Below are 21,270 nucleotides of genomic sequence, written 5' to 3' on the forward strand. Positions count from 1 at the left end.
ATTTTTATAAGACAAATATCACCTGATTTCATTTTTGGACCAAAATGGCAATAAAACTGAAACCACAGGGACCCAGATGCAAAAGGTTTAAGTTTTGGACTAAAGTGGTAAAAGTGACCAAACCATAGGGACTAAAATGACAGTTTAATCTAAATTTTTATTTTTAACTAAATCAATATCCAATTTCAATTTTTATAATATACGTTTTAATCTATTTAATTATCTTACAATTAATCCATTTAATTATCTAACAATTTGTTTTTCCTATGATATTATTTTATGAATATGTTGTGTCTAATTATTTTTTCGTAACATTCTAATACAATTATTTTGAAAACAGTGTGTTGTTTTTCTTGAGTACTTCGACTCAGGTCAGCATTTTTAGCTAAGGTAACTTCTTTTCACCCAAGTTAAATTTTCATTTACAATCAAAAACTATATCGACCCAATGTTCATAACCGTTTAACCAATATCGGAATAATCGAAATCGATCGGTTATTGATATACCTTAACCGAAAATTTTGGTTTTGGTTATGGCTCAAAACCAAACCACACCGTACACATCCCCAAAATCACCTACCTAAGTGTTAGTGTTCCCCGCCGCATCGCGCGGGCACCCTACTAGTGTATATATATGTGTGTATGTATAGGTATATGTGAGAGGCAAGAGGAGAAAGTGGTCCGGCTACCCCGGCTGTGGGTGGCCGGTTGTGCCGAGCCGAGCCCCAGGGGGGCGGTGTGGGGGTCCGGCGCCGGGCCTAGCCGGGCATCAGCCGGCCCCCATACCTTCCAGTCTTAGGGTTTGACACTTGGGACATGTGGCCCTGGCCGAAACAAAACATCATACGACTGTGTGACCAATCTACGGGTGTAAACAAGTCGAGTGTTGAAACATTGTAAATATCAAGCTTGATTTGACCTTGAAACTTTAAAGCTTGACTCGAGCTTGATTGTGGGTTCATTTTCAAGACCCCGCCCAACGTGAACTAATCAAGTTTTTCGACCTTGGTTCAACTTCGACTAGGTAATTGGGGTTATTTTTGTAAAGGTCTCAAACTGTGTTATATTAATTCCGGGTAAGTACCTTTTTTTTTTGGATAAGTGAGCTTTTGCCCGGTAAATATAAGTACTCACGAGCTTACCGGTATTAAACTGTGTTATAACAAACGAAAGTCCGCGAATCTTGGGACAGATTCTCGATTGGGCTCATATACTTACATGTGCACAAAATCGGCTTAGTTAGAACCAGTTATGGTCAACCAAGTATTGGTTGGAATTGCTTCAGGTATGGAATTTTAGAGAGGGAAGCGATCAGTTCGGTTTCAAATTTTTTTTTTTTGGGGTTTTGACCGATTTGAATAGTGAACAACCGGGTTGGCAGGGTCGGCATCGATTCCTCGATAACTAGTTCCTAACAATACTTGGTTTCGATTTTTTTACCGGAACCATACTTCTTTTAATGATATTCGTTTCGTTCTTGAAGCTATATGATATCGATTAAGCTTATAATGAGTGGGATCCTGTGCTTCATGGTGGTCTTTCGGTTGGTATCGTTTAGGTTCATTACAGTAACATTACAATAACATTACAATACCGACACTCGCCATAGCAAGCAACATGTTTTTATATCGATTGAAAACTATAAAACGGATGACGGTTTGGCTCCGGTTATGTTCAGTCGGAATCAATTCTGTTGACCACGGTATCGGTACGGTACCTACACTCAATATAGCTTACGATACCATAAAATACTCAGAATACTGCAATTTTGTGTTCAACAAAGTTTATAACGCTACGTCGAGGAAACCATAAAAACGAATGTTTTTTTGTTGGTATTCACTCAGTTCGTGGCGATAGAAAAAAACATCATAAAAGATCATTTATATTTTATCTATTTAAAATAGTAATTTGATTTCGGTTAACTACCCTTGCAAATTAATTAAAATATAAACTTTAGTTAAGTGAAAATTTAATAAACTTTAAATAAAACTTTTGGAAAAAAAAGTTTTTTATTTACCAAATCTCTCTATATATTAATTAAACATGGTGAGAAATAATAACATATTTTTGTCTTTCATGTTCTTTTTTTCACTTTAAGGGTTTTTTTATTTTGTAATAAAACTTTGGTTTTTTTTATAGTTTTGTCACAAAATTAAGTTAAAAGAGTTTAGCCTTTTTATTAGTTTTTGTTTTATACTTTATCCTAAATTTGGTTGTCGTTTGATTGCTATTTAACACGGTATTTGATGAACACATTTTGTCTTCCTAAGTTTTTAATTCAACTAGTAATTTATAACAAAATAATGGATTTGGGCCTGCTAGATATGTACTTTTTGTTGTACTTTATGCGTAGGATTTGGGCCTGCTAGATATGCACGTTTTGTTCTACTTTTTACTGGCCTCGAAGTGAGTGGCATAATGTCTTGTGTCGTTGAGTGTTAAAAAAAGAAATAATTATTAAAATTAAAAACCAAATAAATTATTAAAAACAGTTCAATAGTATTTTTTGGAACGACAACTTTCGTTTATTAGACCGATAAGTAAATGCATGTGAATGAATTTATAAAAGCCAAATAAATTATTAAAAATAGTTATTTAGTATATTTTGGAACGATAACTTTCTTTTATTAGCCTATCGTACTCTGTAAATTGGAGACTCTCGTTGCCCCACTCCGGCTAGACTATGTTGTCTTAACCAGGTCCACGCTAGCTTCAGAGTTTGATTTGAACGTTCCCTCATAAAACTATATTGTTGACTGCCACTTGACAGGCTTTGTGTCACAACCATAAGAGCTGGACGCTCTCTGACGTAACACACTGTGAAACGAAAACTCGGGTGAGCTCAGAATAGAAGCTAACATCTCTGCAAGGAGGCACTCTATCCTAATTCACCAAAATAACACAAATATAGATTGAACTTGAGTCTCCATTAAAAAAACTCATACCTCCTTACCATTTGATCAGATCATGAATCATTAAACATACAGAATATCAATATCTTTAGACCTATAAAAAGTAAAAGTGAGTTTCCTTCGGTTTTATTATTATAGTATTATTATATACTAATATTAATATTAATATTGTGTTTACGTGTAGGAAGCCGAAAGGCTGGGTCACGTGGTAGTGCTCACAACATCGATATTTGAACCGTGTCCTTTATCCTAAATATCACATTCCCAAATATTTTCCACAGATTACAGATATAGTAAATAAAATATATTTTTTTTAACGTATCAACCACCGTGACACTAGGCGCTGTGGCTAAGGTCGACTACTCGACCGCCGCCAGCCTCTTGGCTCTCCCAGATACGCGGAAACCCGACCTCCACCTGCCCAAAGGCACAACAGTGGAATAATCGGTGCGACACTGGGCGTTGTGGCTAAGGTCGACTACTCGACCGCCGCCAGCCTCTTGCTCTCCCAGAGGCGCGGAAACCCGACCTCCACCTGCCCAAAGGCACAGCAGTGGAATAATCGGTGCGACACTAGGCGCTGTGGCTAAGGTCGACTACTCGACCGCCGCCAGCCTCTTGGCTCTCCCAGATGCGCGGAAACCCGACCTCCACCTGCCCAAAGGCACAACAGTGGAATAATCAGTAAAACATCGCCTCCCATCCAAGACGAACCGGTGCCACTTGTATTCGCCCTTCACCTGGATGCCACATAAAATAATGGGGGAGAGTGGGAGTCGAACATGGGTCACAAGAAACACCAAATCTTTCCCTAACCACTTCACCACTACCTATTAGCAGTAAATAAAATATATAACAATACTAATAAAAATTACTCAATTGCATTTAATTTTATAAACATTTAGTGAAGTTTCTGTTGACAATATCCTGAATGCTACCCAAAGAGCGGGCAAACTTGATGTCTATGAGAATAATATATAATCACATAGCGTATAAACCCGTGTATTACACGGATTAAATATAAAAAAAACTTAGATTGAATAATATTTTAATTTATAAGTGTTACACACTCGTATATAAAATATTAAAAAAATATAAATCATACTTCTTCCAGATCACATAATTTAAAAAGTGTAATAATTAGTATAATCTAATTATCGTGTTTTTCCAATTAGTATTAAAGTAAGGATGGTTTAGTAAAAAAGATCTGATTATTGTATTAATCTTACGATAATATTTAATAAAATACATTGTATTTATCTGATAATATTTATTAAATCGTGCATCCTAATGTGGTTATTAACATATTTGAATTAAATTTATTATATTAGTAAGGATAAGGATTAAAAAATATTACAAAATATTGTAAGTCTAAATTGTAAGGTTTAAGGACAAAGTCACACGTGACAATAATCCTATATTAAAAGTTAAATTAGATTTGATGTTTTGTTTGTAATTTTAACATTTGTATCAATAATTAATAGTTTAAATCATTTAATTTTAGAAATATATGTGGTTAATCTTAATAAGGTGTTATATTAACAAATAAGTTATTATAATAATGCAAAAATAATTAAAATGGGGATAATAATAATAATAATAATAATAATAATAATAATAATAATAATAATAATTGTTTTGTTATAGATAAAAATAAATAACGATTAAAAGGCTTTTGATAAAGGATATTCATATTAAATACAAACCTATTAAAAAATATAATAACCCTTAATCGTATGTCATAGAGTCGAAGATAAGCTTGACCTCGAATATGTAAAATCGATATATTCAAGAGATAAACTAATTCTTATATTTTTTTTATTTCTATATGATGTATTATAATTTATTAACCCAAACATCATGATATATCAATTTCTTTTGAGAGAGATGGAGTTTATTTAGAATTATTTATTAAGGTGGATAATGGTTCTTATATTTATTTATTATTATTTATTATGATTAGGTTAGGATAAGAAATTGCCACATGGCATTTTGGTGACAATATTGATGGAGAGAATGCCATATGGCATTAAATTGATTCTTTTATTAATATTAGATTAGATTGGATTTTCACGAAGTAACATATTAATTTATATATACACATTTATTTACTTCCTATCTAGATTCACTTTGTCATAAAGTTGTTTCATTTTAACCAAGCTCCGACGTTTAGATCTATTGTATTCATGAATGGCTCAATATTTTTAAAGGCCTAAAGCAAATTAAAATGTTAGGGCCCATTTCAAAAACTCTGATATAAACAACTCACTTTAAGCAATCAAATTAATCAGTAGGCAATAAAGAAAATAAACAATAAATAGCTATTAATGTTGTTAACTAGTTAATCGATCGAGAACTTATTTAAAGTAGGCTCAGTCGATTGAAGCCAATATTGAAGCAATGAAGTAGAATTGCAGGATTGTTTGATCAAGACTGTTAGTTTCACGAACATTTTTAATCGATGGATAACAAATTTTCAATTGAACATTTGAAGCCTCGAATTGTAGTGTGTTGTTTTATCGATTGAAGCATGTTTACTTGATGGAGACATAGATTTTTTACTATTGAAGCCAATATTGAACATATGTTTTTATTGGAGTGTGTCGATCTAAGCCTTGGTTAATCAATTGAAGCCTGATTAATCGAACATATTTTCGTTAATGTTGGTGATCACATAATGAAAGGGTTAATGGAATGTCGATTGAGATCCAAAATGATCTTCCCCATCATTGATCTGATGTGCCAATTGCGGCTATCGAAAGATCTTAGGAACCCATAAAAAGTGAAGAACTGAGGAACCATCTAAAAACCACTCCAACCGGCGTATATATATAAACAATAAACAAATACAAATACAAGATCTTAACTCATTAGAATGTAGGATGGAAAACACATACAAAGAGTTGAATCTTTTCTTATGGTTATCTCATTTCCATATTTTAGACAAATAAAGTCAAAAGGTCAAAGCACGACCACATACTTTGAATTAAGAATTTTGTACCTATACTAGTTGATGCCCTGCCCGCGTTACGGAGTGATACCCGAATAATTCTCAATCAATAAAAAAAACACTATTATAGTTTTGTTAGGAAAAAAAACTAAAACGATGACAAGACCGTAGTTCTGAGCTCAGGGCAAAACTGTAGTTTGTCAGGATTAATGAGCGAGTGTTAGGCAGCTCACTGACATGGAAAAAAATTAAATCCAGTCAACCAATTAGAAAAAACACTTTTATAGTTTTGCTAAAAAAAAACTAAAACGATAGCAATACTGTAATTTGAACTGAGGGCAAAGTTGTATTTGTTGACTTGGGTAAAATCGTAATTTGCCAAAAGTTAAAGTGACGCCAATACCATAAATTTAAACCAGAGAAAAAATCGTAATATAATTTTGAACTAAGGACAAAATCGAAATTTTACGCTGGGGACAAAACTATATTTTTAATTTGAACTAAGGGCAACATCGTAATTTTGAATGGGGGGAGGAGAAAGCATACTTTTTTTGAACCGGGCAATAACATAGTTTTAAACTGAAGGCGAAATCATAATTTTTGAAACGGGGCGAAAATGCAAAATCGTCAGTTTTAGTTTGGAGAAAAGTAAAAATTTATTTTGAACTGGGGCCAAAAATATAATGGTAATCTAGGGATAAAATAATAATTTTGAACCTAGGGCAAAATCGTAATTTTGAGCGAGGGACAAAAACATAATTTTATTTTGAAGTGGAGGCAAAACCGGAAAAATATTTTAAATTAAGGACGAAAACGTAATTTTAAAACGAATATAAAACAATAAAATGGTTGATCCAATGGGGGAGTTTCAGGCAACTGCCTGACATTATTTCCCCATTTGATTTTTGTAAACGTAGGAAATAGAATTAAAGATTCTTTTTTTTTTCCTTAAAACAAACGGCTAACAAAATCAAGATTCTAAACAATTTTGTTAGGATTATTGCAATGTACATTTACATTTCTTGTACAGTTCTACTTGAATTTGAATAAATTCCATTTAATATTCTTCTAAATAGATTTGGCTATAAAACAATTTAGGAAAGTATAGAAAACCACATAAAAGTTAGATAAAAAAAGGAACGAAAAAACAAAAAGATTATTGAAGCAAAGAAGATAATGACAGAAAAGGAGAGGAGTTGTCGCCACCGAAACACGTGGTCCGACCCAAAAATAACACAATTTGCTATTCTACTTCTTTATCGCATTCTTCTTCTTTTAATTTAATAAATTGTTGTTATATTGTTGTCTTAAAATTTCATATTGTTAATATATGATATACTTACACATATTCTAATTTTATTAAGATTATTTGATTGCATATCAGTCTTTTCATTAAAAAACACATTTAGTCATGTAGCACATTATTAACATATTCGTGATTTGATCAAATCATATCATATCACTTATCGTTAGGTATTCATATCGTTATCATCTTTTTACATGTTTTTCACTATCGAATTATTTATTATACTAGTATTAGGCCCCTGCGTTGCAGTGATTGTCATAAAACCGTGTCAAATAGTACCAACGATATACCACTGTTAGCGACCATCAACACAACAAAAACTAGTAAAAACAAAATAAATAAAACGGAAAAACAATAAAGCTGAGCGAAAAGTAGACGTAAAATCTTTGAATCACACACACTTGTTGCAGAGAAATTAAACCGATACGTAAAATATAGAAAAAAATAACTAAGTCAATCCAGGACCCGCGCGTTGGACGAACTTGTCAAACGGAGAAAATAGATGTGTTGCGACGGGCCAGTCAAACTGGAAAAAATATACGAAAAAATGTTGAACCCCACACGCACGTTGCGGTGCGTTAACTCACAAAAATTTGAACAAAACCAAAAATTTGGGAAAGGAAAAGTATGGTGGACCAAATTTGAAAATAAAAAAGAGTTGAGATTAAATTGTAAAAGATGAAAAACTGTGGGTTAAAAGTAAAAAATAAAGGATCTAAATTTCAAAATTGAAGTTATTTATTAATTTTAGATATAGATAAGGATAAAAATAAGTGATATTTATATATTAGTTATTAATATTAATATTAAAAGAAATTTATTAAAGAAATATAAATAAAATTCATGAAGTTGAAGGAGAGAATAACATGTGACATTATTTGTAGTCTTTTATTATAAGTTAGATTAGAATATTGTTTTTAGTTTTAGTATCATATAGAGAAATTCAATATCATTGGCTTAAATATAGATAGTAAATACTAATAGTATATTTAAATTTATATAACTGCAGAAAAAATAATCTTTTTTCTGATTTGATATCATTTAACTTAAAGTGCACACATAAATTATGTTTGACTTGTTTCTTTCATTGTTTTCTGGAAGCGTATAGGCAAGATGTGTCAGGTGCTGTTTATTTTTTCAGAGGTAAAACGTCTGCAGATAACATCTGCAGACCTCTGTAGTAGAAGAGGTGGACCATACCTCTACAGTCTGCAAGAAAAAGACTGTTTGTTTTTTAACTTCTAAAAAAAATCAAGAACAAACATTATAAAAAAAATCAAGAACAAACATCATAAAAAACAATCAAGAACTAACATAATAAAAAACAGGGTAAGAAGAAACATTCATTTGAATATCTTGGTTATCAAAACTAACAAAAACAAACAAAAAAAACATATGGAATTAAATGAACACAAAAAGCTCATCAGATAGGAGCGAAAGACCGATTTATAATCACAATATATTGTCATTTGAACTATGCAAATGATCATCACTTGAGCTTCTCGATTCAAATTTAAAAAATTAAATAAAAAAAGAGAAAAAGGCTGAAATCATAAATCACTATTTGTTTAAAAAACAATGAAAAACAATGGGCCTCATAGATTAGATTTAACAACACAGTATGATTCAGGCACATGCTTGTCATTTATTTTGAATTTAATCATTGGCCAAACAAATCGAAAGTAAAAAAAGGACCTCAAAAAATAAAATTAAATGAACTTAAAATAATAAAGAAAACGTTGTGCGACGGCAGGGGCGGTGGAGGTGGAGGTGGAGGGAGGAGGCCGGCGACCATGGAGGGGTAGTGGAGTAGAAGAAGATGTGCTACGGTTTGAATTTGTGTTTTGTGATATCAGGGTAAAAAGAAAGGGAAGAAGAGGTTTGAAAAGCCTTTCTCACATTTGCACCAGAAAGAAGATGCACAGATGTTTTTTAATGAAAGGTATTCGAAAAAACAAACAGTCTTCAAAACCCAACGTCTGCATGTAGTCTGCACGACACAGACATAAAATGCCAGAAACCCCTTCTCTGAAAATAACAAACAGCCCATTCATATTAGATGATATGAAGATATGGTAATTGTGATTAGATTTTATAGTTATATGGATGAATTTATATTTGATTTATTTTGTCTTTTTCTATTGTTTTATATGTTTAGTGCATCTTAGTTTGCCTATGTAAATTGTATGTTTAGTGCATCTTAGTTTGGCTATGTAAATTGTAATATAGCCTTATTTACTCGTGTCTTTTGTTTGTTTAGATAACTAGTCTAATATATTTTTGTTTAAATGATAAAGGGTAGTTAAGTCATTTCACACATACTTAACTGGATAAACTAACGATCATTCAATCTGGGGACTATCCGAGTAACAATCGTTCAAACCACATGGAATATACATGTAATTTTAGAAAGTCGAGGACTAAATGTGAAAAAATGGCAAACCACAAGGACTATCCGAATAGTTAACTCTATAATGTATGTTTGAATCCTTGTGCTATATGTTCTTATCATGCTCAATTTATTGAACACTCGTTTTTTTTTGGAACGAAAAAAAAAAAAAAACAAATTTATTCACATATAAATAAGTAGTTGTTATTTTGTTGATCTAAATAAATGTGAATAATGTGCTACATTTTTTGAACAACAAATTTCTTTAATTTATGTCGTTTGTGGGATTTAAACTCAATACGTTCCTCTTCTAAAGTATTTAAAGGATTTGTCTTTAACAATGGATCATCGTCCATTGATTGAATAATGTGTTACATTATTCGTTTGTGTGAATTGCTATTCATGATCTAAGTAACGTGATGAGGAATTAATTGCTTCTTTTGTTCTACTAGACGTATACCCGCGCGATGCGGCGGGACGACAATTTACTATGCGGTATTCGTTTACTGTGAGTTTATCAATTTTCTCGTGATACATTGTATTATACGTTTGTTAAGTTTCTTATTCGTAGCATCCGTGTGTGGCGTATACCATGAGCCTTACAGGCTTTTTAAAAATAACAAACATGCTATTAAGAAAATATAAGTAAAAAACGTAGTATTTAAAAAAAAAAAAAACACACACGTGCCAAAACTGCATTAGCTAGCAATGAATGCTATGAGCAATGTACAACCCACAATCTATATCCCATCAGATGAAGTAAATTCGAGAAAAAAAAACTATAGTTGCACTTTGAAAGGGGAGCAGTCTGCCGTCTATATAGGGTGGTGAGCAGTCCATCGGCTGCGAGGACAATTTACAACACAGTACAACACGACAGCTAATAATGTTGAGATGGTATAATAATTTCAAAGGATTTCTCAAACAAGCTTGTTTTTAGGCTCGAACTTGAGCTCAAGCTCGTTTAAGCTTGGCTTATTTCTAGCTCGGCTCATTTACGCCTTATGTTTATCTAAACTTAAAACGCTCATAGTATTGCGGTTATTGATGAGGAGAAAGTGGTAGAAGAAGAATCACACTCACATTTGTTAAAGAACTCATCATCATCATCATCATCATACTCAGTAAATCCCACCAATAACAAAGTTAAGGTAGGGTCTGAGGAGGGTAATATGTAGCCAGCCTTACCTCTAACCCGTAGGAATAGAGAGGCTGCTTCCAGTGAGACCCCCGACTCAACATTTGTTAAAGAACTACGTAGACATATATACAGGAAGATGATTCAGTTGCATAGATTCTCACACCAACATGAAACTGTAAATATTGTGTTGGTCGGTTCGAGTTCATCGGTACATATTCAAGGAAGCAAGATGACTGATTTGTATTATTTTGTGTTGTATTTCTTTATTTTTGGTATGTACCTTCATATTATGTTGGTGAAGTATTACTTGTCTAGTTTTATTAACCGAGTAAAATGTTATAATCCAAACATATATAACACCCCTTAGTACATGTGAGAGGCTAGAGAAAACTATTATAATCCAAACATATATAACCTCACTTCACTTAGTATAGAATCTTTAATTAAAAACTACAAAGACATTTTACTTAGTTGTAACACATTTGGTTCACCCAATTCCCTTTGCATTTTTAAGTTGGTCCATTGTGAATTCTTTAAATGCAGTTGGGTCACTCGCATCCTCATCGTTCCCTGTAGTAGTATAAAAGCAAACAATATATAAGTAACAGGACAGTTTGGGTTATAACTTATTGCTCATGGGTCATACGACTAAGATTAAAAAGGCTTGGTTAAAGTGTGTGAATAATAGTTAAGAGTGAGCTGGTTAGATCTGCCTTTTAAAATAATCCCACTCCACCTCCCCTAATGTACAAACTCCAATTTAATTACTGAAGAAAAAAAATGTAAGGGGTCATTTTGGAAAAAAGAAACATCAAGATATGCAAGTTCATGTCAGGTAATGTTCTATTTTACTGTCGAGCTGTTGATTAATGGCTTATGGCGACAATAACGGTGACCGTGATCGTGATTGTATTGGCAGGCAGGCACGGGTGGTAAGTGGGGCAGGCCACTCGAAGCCATTCCAAGTTAATATTCATAAGACTGGCTCATTCTGACCCATTTTAAAATTTTGAGAAAAATGTTGAAGCTATTTACAACTGTCTGCATGCACAAGTCAAAGTGTCAGACGGTCAGACCTCTTGTCTGGCTAGCTTGAGTTCGGCTTCCAAAGGTGCAAGGATGGCTTCGATTGGGGGCATGTCATCGTCTTTTTGAGCTGCGTGGGCTCTTCGTAAAGTAGCTTCTGCTGCAAATTGAGCTGCCATTGATGCTTTCTTCTCATCGTTGATTTTCTTGATTCCAAGATTCTAGATAACCAAAAAGTTATTTAATCATATCTGATGCTATAATGAAAGAGTAAAAGTTAGAGGATAGATGTGATTCATCAATACCTTGCTGTCGAGAAGAGATTCGGTCAACTTCAGCTTTTCATCCACTTTTGACAGTTCTTCAGTTAGCTAAGGTATATAGGAGAGAGCAAGAACAAATGTATAGCAGTGTTAACTCGAAATAAAACATCAATAAACAACCACATTCGAACATGAAAACAACCTAAATACCAAACAGAGAGTACCTAACACAATGGCAATGCACACAATTTTTTTCTCAATGAAACACAATATCAATGTCAAAACTCAAAACACTATATACCTCACTAAAAAGTAGCATTTGCTACATTCTACAGGTCGATTCGAAAATTCCAATTCATAGCAAACTCAAAACGCCAAATCCAACGGTTACATTATGAATCAATCGCACAATTTGAAACCCTAGAAATCGGAAAACATAAACACTAACCTCAGTAGCACCTAAATTCTCTATAAGAGTAATCTTTTTTCCTGTGGATCAAACAAAATACACACATACGTAAGTGAAAACAGAAACATGATTCGAATTGTAAATCGGGTCAAACTTAAAACTGAAAGAATGAGGAGAGTTACCTCGAAGATCTAATTCACAGTTGACGGAACCCTCAACGCCACCACCGTCTCACTACCGCCGACGTCTCTATGCCTGCTCTCATCTCTCTCTCTCTCGCTACCATATGCTGCTTCTCTCTGTTGTTCTTTGTCTGTCTTGAATAATCGGATGAAACTTACCTTTTTCGCAACAAAAAAACCCTAGAACCCAGATTTGATTTGATGGAGAAATCAGTGGCACCCTTAAATCTCCTTCCCCCACTACAGCCACTCGCCGACCAGAACCCTCGCTGTCTTGTTCTCCTTCTCGTCTCTCTCCCTCTCCTCGTTCTCTCTCTCTCTCTTTTTACAATGAAATGAAAAGAAGGCAGATTTTTAGAGGTTTTGAATCTCAAAATTTTGGCAGTGATTTGGCCGCTTAAAATTTGGATCCCTTAAGGGTATTATTGGAAAGTTACTTTTCATGTGCTTTAAACACTTGTACATTGTGCTTTAAGTGTGTTTTCAACACATTGGCAAATTACCATTCCTATCCCTTGGATATGTTTTAATATATAGTATAGATATATATAGACGTAATACAATTGAAAATAAAGTTGAATAATTGTGAAACTGGAGAACTTACAGTCCACCTATCATAACGCAGAACATGGTGGCAATGGCGAGTCCGCCGTTGGTGTGATTGTTTCGAACGAGATAGCCTCCGTACCATAGAAGAAGTGCATAGCAACAGAAGACGGTAAAATATGTTGCTCCTAATCCAAATCCTTTAAAAAATCCAGTTTTGTATCCAAGTTTCTGTGAGATCTTTAATGCAGAGGAATACGCTTGTAATGCTCTTGATTCACCCACATATGCCATACACACAACACCATAACACACAGTCATATAATATAATTAACTAATTCCAAAAAGAAAAACAAAAAAAAAAGACTTGATTTTCTTTATTATTTTTGAAAGGCATCAAGATAATATTTGTTACAATAAAAATGACTTTACCCAAAGTTTAACCCATTTACCTTGATTTTCTAGTTTGACCCGTTTAACTATAGTTTTGAGATTAATTTGACATTGGGGTCAAACCTGGTCATTTGGACAACTACATGGATCAACAGCATCTGCATCCCAATTCAAGACACTATGGGATCATCTAGACCATTCTTTATGTTCATCAAAGCTTGTACTGCAAGTTCAAAAACCGTTAAACACTTTATAACCTTTAAATGTTATGAACTGATCTCAACAAGAAGAAACAAAACTGATCTGTACCTCCTCTCTTGGCTAAGGCGACTGCCTTCTTCTTTTTGCTCGCATCAGACACCACACCCATCTGAAACAAAACAAACATGGACACCTTGACTACCTTCACTCACAAGATTTACTATCAGTAACAAATCTAAATTAGCATACTTAATTAAAGAATTTATACCAGACAGTTGTCTATAAGCATGTTGAGTTCAAAATATCATAAATGATCCATAAATTAAACAAAAATAAAAACTTAATTGTAAAACAATTCAACCCTGTACTCATCTCATTCTCTGTCATTGGTAAACACATGAAAGAAATGACATTATCTAAAATGCCAAAAAAATGACCAGTGAAAATCTACTATAACTTATCCATCACACTAAATGGTTAAATAGTTATCTCTAAAATTAAGAACATGTTACATCAGAGGGACGGTGTCTTAAACAGTTATCCCCATCCCCCACCATGTTAACCATCTGAGAGAAGGTGTCTCGAACACCAAGCAATTGCAAATAACATAATAACACTATATTATCATACAACAACATAACAACAACACTTAAACGGATCTATTAAAAACAGAGCATGTATCAAAATTCAAAACCCTAGAAATTTGACAAGAACAAAACTACCTCAAAGTTGAATTTGGCAACAGGAGGGAGGTCTTTAAGATAATCAGACGGTCGTTTAGCACTACGACGCATTTCTTCTTCGATTAAATGGTCAACCTCCGCTTTGACTTTGGTCGTCGTACTCGCCGTCGATGTACGACAATGCGTCGATTTATGCGGCGCTGCTGGACCACGACGGCCGTGAAGATGGAGGAGCTTCTAGCAGCATAACTGTGTCTGGAATCGCCAGAGAGAGCAGAGAAACCCTAGATCCAAATCTGGATCTTGAATCGCCAGAGAGAGAGAGAGAGAGACTGGTGAGATGTGAGTTCTGAGGGAGATGGGAGAGAATGAAGGGGAAAGGTGGATCCGAGTGAAAGATACATCAGCCGTCTGATTGCGATCCGTGTGAAGACATAAAGGAAATGGACGGCTGATGATGGATCCGGGTAAAAGCAAAAAGTTTTGGAGGGGCATAATTGGAAGTGTAAATTATTTTGTGCTTTAGAGGGTTGTAAACCATGCTTTAGAGGTGTTTGAAAGGAATTTTTATGGACTTTAAGAAGTCCTTCCTATATGTATTATAAAGTAGTATAGATATGTTTAGTACATCTTAGTTTGGGCCGTTTGGCTAAATGTGACCTTATTTATGCCTTTTGTTTAGATGATTAGTCCAATTTGTTTTTCTTTGATTATTTCATAGTTCTTTTTCTTCAATGGTCTATGAAGAATAAAAGGGGAGTGGGGTAGTCACTAGTGATAAAATTCTATAGCTTACAACCATCCAATCAACTCCTGTCATGTCATCAGCCACTATTCTATCACTCTCATCCTTTTTTAGTGACAATGGTCATCACTCACAACACCTAACAATAAACCCACATCCCCCCTCACATCCACCATTTTACACGCGTGATAAAAATAACGACCGTGAATATTTAACCATTCATCACACGTTGAACTAATCAGTGGCGGTGGTCATCACGGAAGTTTAACACGTTAATGTTGGTTATCACACAAAAACAACGCACCGCTCCCTGTGGCCTAATGTGCGTATTTTGTAATCTTTCTTTTAGTTACTAATAGAAATTGCCAATAAAAGTATACCTAACAAAAAAAAAAAACCCCTTCTGTTGTAGTTGGTAATGTTAGTAACCACATGTATACACCATAGTTAATAATAATAATAATAATAATAATAATAATAATAATAATAATAATAATAATAATAATAATAATAATAATAATAATAATAATAGCAGTCACATTTTTATTTCATTCCAATCATATGGGCAAATTACATAAGGATAGCAGGTAGACGAGCAACAAACTATGCCGCCATCCCTTTCTGAATAGAAAACCCTAATCTACTAAAAACAAAGCCCCGCCCCTGAGGGGTCGAAAAGTTGCTATGGACCACACGCTGCACTCTAGACAAGAACCGAACTGCCTCCGGCGCCAAGGAGCCGAACGTGTCAAACGCCAGGGGGACAAAGGCATGCTGATTATCCTCACAAGCTTTCGCGTGCTTTTCCACCTTCTTTGACTCTGCTTTCAGTACCGCTTGCCCCGCCACAAACCCATTTTCCCGGAACCCGGCTAGTGGGGATACACCTGTGAGATCGACACAAGCATGTTTCCCGCCCTCTCAACCAAAAACTAGCACGTCAGCTGGGCGTAGGGTGAATCTCCCCTCCGACGGGTCTGTAAGAAAATGGCTCAAGCGGTTTAAATATAAATCAAACTTATTTATAAGTGTATAGTTTATTAAAAATTTGAATATAGAAATCGTACATTCACTGTGAGTATGAATCTATCATATAGGGTCAAGAGTCAAGCGATCACATTTTTTTTATCTAATTAATGTGAATAATGATCGAACACTCATATAAAATCTCGTTCGGTGAGTGTTCATTAACTATTCGTAAACACATATCCTTAACGGACGAACACAAATAAGATTTTATTCGTGTTCATTCGGTTCGTTTACAGCTCCTCAAGCTACCCCTCAAACAGTGGCGGACTTAAAGGGTTAGTAGGGGTAGCACGGGTTACCCCTCAACCTCGTCTACGTAGTGTAAAAATACCCCTTAACTCTATTTCGGTAGTGTAAAAATACCACTCAACTTCGTTTTTGTTATATAAATGATACCCCTGATAATAAAAACTAGGACACCCCTAAACTTTTGGGCTAGTTCCGCCACTACCCTCAAAAAATTTACTCATTTACTTTACCTTTTTATTTCTAGAAGTTACTCGTAGTGCACACACAATATTAGATTATCGAGCATATTCTTTTAATCATTCTCTTATAGATAATGCAAGTATTCTTATCTTTATTTATTAGCCTTTTCCTATGATAATAACATATCTTTTTCGTTATATTCATGTAATATTATTTTGTTTTGGCGATGAGAGAGCATTACACGATGACTAGGTGCAGGCGGCCGAATGTGATTCTCATCGGACGGTTCAGATGAAGTGGGCCCACTTGACCGAATCCTCAAAAATTAGGTTACCGGAAAAAGCATTTATGATCGCATGGACGTCATTCAGTATCGAATGTTCTTTCTTAGTTCTTATCCGTCGATCATGCCCACGTCATCTTTCCATAATTTATTTTCTAAATTTCATCTAGACCCTTTTAATATCTTGGTTATTCATATTTCCCCCCCTTATGTTAGATTCGAGTCTTTTTAAATTTGACCCTCTATATACATTTAACTTCACAATGTCCCCTACACTATACAGTCACCATTAATATCTCCAATATTTATTATATAATCGAATTTTATAACAATCATACATTTCATTTTCTTATGGAAATGGTTAGTTGACCAATTATTTAAACCTAGCTTTAACAAGTGCATATCCTATACTATTTACCAATATTGGTTTTAGTTACCTTAGTGAGGTCACCCATCTAGAATCTATCCCATCTCAGTACAAATAATTGTAAAGTTATCATCTCATCCACTTTTAAAACGTTTACTACATGTTACTTGTATTTAAGGTCAAACACTTTCTTTTGTAGCGGTATCTCATATGGACATATGATATGCGATATACCTAAGATGTCACAAATGAAAAAAAATTCTATCATTTGTTTTCAAGATAAAAATATATGGTTGTTTTTATTTACCATAATATAAATTAAATACATCATTTTTTAACGGCTAATAATGCTCTTTTACATCAATTATTCCCTATTTGCCCAGATTTGAACCTAAGACCCCCATTTTAAGAGGCATGTGCTGATGTGCATCTATCAAGTGAGTTATTGGTATTAAATAAACGGAGAAAACACACCTTCTTATAAAACGTTTTTAAAATGAGCACTTATACCACAAGAATCACAAAGGCGTATCTGAGAATTTACGTACCCTGTTCGAGATTGAAAAAATGTGCCCTTCTGTTATGTTTTGTTATTATTTAAAAAAGATCAAATCATTATTGGGCTTAATAAACCTAATTCCAAGTGGGCTAAATTCTAAACCATAAAAAAATGATTTGTAAATGGACCTATATTGAAAGTAGTATGTGTTTACTATTTTAAAAAAATAACATATATGTATCGGATTTTTTTAAATCGCATGTCCCTCAAAATTGTAGACCTTGTGCGGAGGTCCTCCCCACACACCATCAAAACCTCCCATGAAGAATCATAAAGTCTATCAATGAGCACTTATACAACAAGAATCATAAAGTCTATCTTTTTCTCGCACATAGTAAGCAGTTCACCACTTTATCGATTCCCCTACACATAGAACCAAAATGTTGTCATTTCCTTTACAAAAAAAATATAACAAACTAAACTATAAAAGTCACTTTCACCACAACTTTATCATCACACATCCTACACTAAACCAAATCCACCACTATGTTATTGCAAAATAGTGGAGGGTGCAAAGTGAACCTAACCCAAAAGTTACAAACTTATTATAGCCTTTTAATTAATCAAACAAATTATCATCAATACATAATAAAATATTATATATGAAAAATATATATAGAAGTCATACATGACCGCCTTACAATTTCCTTTCAATCCTTTTCAAGCTTCCCCAGTCTTTCTTCCTTCTCTTTTCAGTCTTCACCGTCTGCCTCTCATTCACACACACACACACACCAGAATCATCTTCTCCATCAATTTTTCTAGGTATTATTTATATTTTTTTAATTTATGTATATATTATTTATCCTCTGTTTTTACTCTGTTTTTCTTCTATGGATTCTCAACGTTAAATGTGGGTTTTTCTATCAATTGAAGTTAATTAATTCATGGGTTTTACTTTAATCTTATTTGGGTATCTGAAAACAGGGTAAAGATTGAAGCTTTCAAGTTTAATCACAACAAAGACATGGTAATTTGAATTTTCTTGAACTTTGAAACAGAGTTATGCATAGAGATCAAAGCTTTGATTTTTATTGATTAATGATGGTTACCCACTTTGAATTTGATTGCTAACATGAGTTTTATGTGGTTAGGTGAGTCCAATTGGTAAAATGGAGCATCAAGAATTCGGTCCGCCATGGTTGATACCAATGTTAAGAGCTGATTACTTTGGTTCTTGTCGTTTTCATGGAGATGCTAATAAAAGTGAATGTAATATGTATTGTTTGGATTGCTGTGGTGACTCTCTTTGTTCTTATTGTTTGATTCACCACAAAGATCATCGTGTTGTTCAGGTAAAATTGATGATAGAACTTAATGCCTGTTATGTGTTCGATGAAATGCTTGACTGAAGTTCAGTTTGTTGATTTGAACATGTAATGTGCTAATTTTTTGGGGTTTTTGTTGTGGTTGATTAGATAAGGAGATCTTCATACCATAACGTGGTTAGGGTTAGTGAGATTCAAAGATTTCTGGACATTACTTGTGTGCAAACCTACATTATCAATAGCGCGAAGATCGTGTTCTTGAACGAACGACCACAGCCTAGGCCGGGCAAAGGAGTCACCAACCATTGCGAGATCTGTGGCCGGAGCCTCGTTGATGCTTTTCGGTTTTGTTCCCTTGGTTGCAAGGTATAAACCCTCTTCCTGTTTTGCACATTTTCGATCGATTCGGTGTTTTTGATTCTATGATGGATTGGTCATGGGCGGAATCAAAGGGGGTCAAAGAGGGTCTACTGACCTACCTGTCACCAGAATTTGTTAAATTTTTATATATAAAATATGAGTTTTGTTGTTAAGAAAAACATGAGCGTAACCTCTTAGTCGTAACGACTAACTGGTACAGAAAAATATCAGAATTTGTTGGATTTTTATATAAAATACGAGTTTTGTTTTAAGAGGCTCCACAGTAACCAAAAATTGTTAAATTTTTATATACAAAATACGAGTTTCATTTTTAGAAAAATATGAGTTAAACCTCTTAGTTGTAACCGGTTCAGATAAGTCACCAGAAGTTATTGGATTTTAATATAAAATACGAGTTTTGGTTTAAAAAAAAAGCATGTGTCAGACCTCTTAGTTAAGAGGTCTAACTGGTACAAAAGATAACCTTATGATGACCCGACTAAATCACATTCAGACATTGTCGAGTTTTAGGTTGTTCCAATTTACTGATTCGCGGTTGCTCTATGGTTTAGCTTGGTGGCATGAAGCGCGGTGATCGAGAACTAAGCTTCACCCATAAGATGAAACACGGCCGCGATGGTTACGAGTCGTACGAGCCATTGACACCGACACCGAAGAAAGTGAAAAGATCGCATTTGTTCAATCAGCTTATCGACACCCATATCTTTCAGTACAATCTTTATGGTCGAAATGGTCATTCCGACATGTCATCTTCATCTACATCCGGTGATGAAACGACCGCCATCATGTCCCCTGGGACGCCACCTCTTTTCAACCACCGGAATTCCAGTAGGAGAAAGGGCATACCTCGGCGGGCACCATTTTAATGATCGATCGATGAAAACGTCAAGGGTAATATGGTAATTTGACATGGGTTCAATATCTACGTTATAGAAAGGTGAATATACTATATGGGGATATAGTGTAGTTGTGAAAAAAGATGATACATAAGTTAGTATAAGGTGTTGTGTTGATATACATACATATTTATATAAATATGTATTTCTTTTTGAAGTTAGGAAAAAGAAAGAAAAATGGTGAAAATTAGGTTTTATATGAAATGTATAGAAGTAGATACATTAATGTGTGCATGTAAATATTATGTTTTTATATGAAAATTTATAATATACGGATGTGTATACATGGGTATTTGGGAGTATTTATTAAGGCCGTATGTGTTATTTTGTTAAAACAGTTAATGAAGTTGTTTAAGGTCACAACTTACTATTTAAGGTTTTAAATATAATGCGTTTTGGGAGTGTTTGGGTCAGTTTTAACTTAAAACCATAATCATAACTGAGATGTCAGTTAAAATGGATAACTATAACATAACCGATCGGTTATTGCGGTTTCTTAAGCGGTATTGAGGTTACAATGTGTCAATTATGGATCGGTTAATAGTATGTCAGCCTTTACGAGTCTAGCTAAAAATAACTAAAAACAATATAATTAGGTGTTACTTGGCCTAAAAGTTTGAGTACGAAATAAATTGTTATTACATACTAGTGAATAACTGAATATTATATAGCATTAAATAGTCTATAATGCTAAATAATACATACAATAGGTTCGGTTTTGGCGGGATGGCGACACACTATTGTCAGTTTTCATAAAATCATTAATCCGACCCACTGATTTTTAGTACAATTCGTTTATATTGGTTTGGTTTCATTGGTTGATTCGGTTATAAGTCGGTTAATTCGGTTTCTTACACACCGCTACAATACACGTCGAGTGATGGGATAAGAGCGGTTATATGGGTTGTATAA

General features: G+C 34.1%; 1 protein-coding gene, 2 long non-coding RNA genes and 1 pseudogene across 5 annotated transcripts; 1 reads left to right on the plus strand and 3 right to left on the minus strand.

Annotated features, from left to right (window-relative positions):
• Nucleotides 1–8,583: 8,583 nt before the first annotated feature.
• Nucleotides 8,584–8,670, minus strand: LOC118481606 (annotated as a pseudogene).
• A 2,362-nt stretch (nucleotides 8,671–11,032) lies between these two features.
• LOC110870897 lies at nucleotides 11,033–12,349 on the minus strand. The gene is made up of 3 exons (XR_002553334.2): nucleotides 12,030–12,349; nucleotides 11,775–11,945; nucleotides 11,033–11,268 (listed from the first exon to the last, which is right to left on the minus strand). It is a non-coding gene; the product is annotated as an uncharacterized LOC110870897 (long non-coding RNA).
• Nucleotides 12,350–13,638: 1,289 nt separating this feature from the next.
• LOC110870896 lies at nucleotides 13,639–14,556 on the minus strand. Its single transcript, XR_002553333.2, has 3 exons — nucleotides 14,441–14,556; nucleotides 13,827–13,887; nucleotides 13,639–13,740 (listed from the first exon to the last, which is right to left on the minus strand). It is a non-coding gene; the product is annotated as an uncharacterized LOC110870896 (long non-coding RNA).
• A 3,870-nt stretch (nucleotides 14,557–18,426) lies between these two features.
• On the plus strand, nucleotides 18,427–20,650 carry LOC110872280. 3 transcript variants are annotated; one of them, XM_022121052.2, is made up of 5 exons: nucleotides 18,427–18,578; nucleotides 18,741–18,783; nucleotides 18,908–19,108; nucleotides 19,232–19,447; nucleotides 20,014–20,650. In XM_022121052.2, exons 1-5 carry the CDS (start codon nucleotides 18,442–18,444, stop codon nucleotides 20,326–20,328), a joined length of 912 nt encoding a protein of 303 aa, XP_021976744.1. In that variant the 5' UTR covers nucleotides 18,427–18,441; the 3' UTR covers nucleotides 20,329–20,650. The 3 variants fall into 3 exon arrangements, with proteins under 3 accessions (XP_021976744.1, XP_021976746.1, XP_021976745.1); XM_022121053.2 differs by lacking the exon at nucleotides 18,427–18,578 and adding an exon at nucleotides 18,613–18,666; XM_022121054.2 differs by lacking the exon at nucleotides 18,741–18,783 and having other exon boundaries at nucleotides 18,439–18,578.
• The last annotated feature ends 620 nt before the right edge of the window (nucleotides 20,651–21,270 follow it).

This window comes from Helianthus annuus, chromosome 8, assembly GCF_002127325.2.
Source record: "Helianthus annuus cultivar XRQ/B chromosome 8, HanXRQr2.0-SUNRISE, whole genome shotgun sequence".
In the NCBI taxonomy this organism is placed as follows: domain Eukaryota; kingdom Viridiplantae; phylum Streptophyta; class Magnoliopsida; order Asterales; family Asteraceae; genus Helianthus; species Helianthus annuus.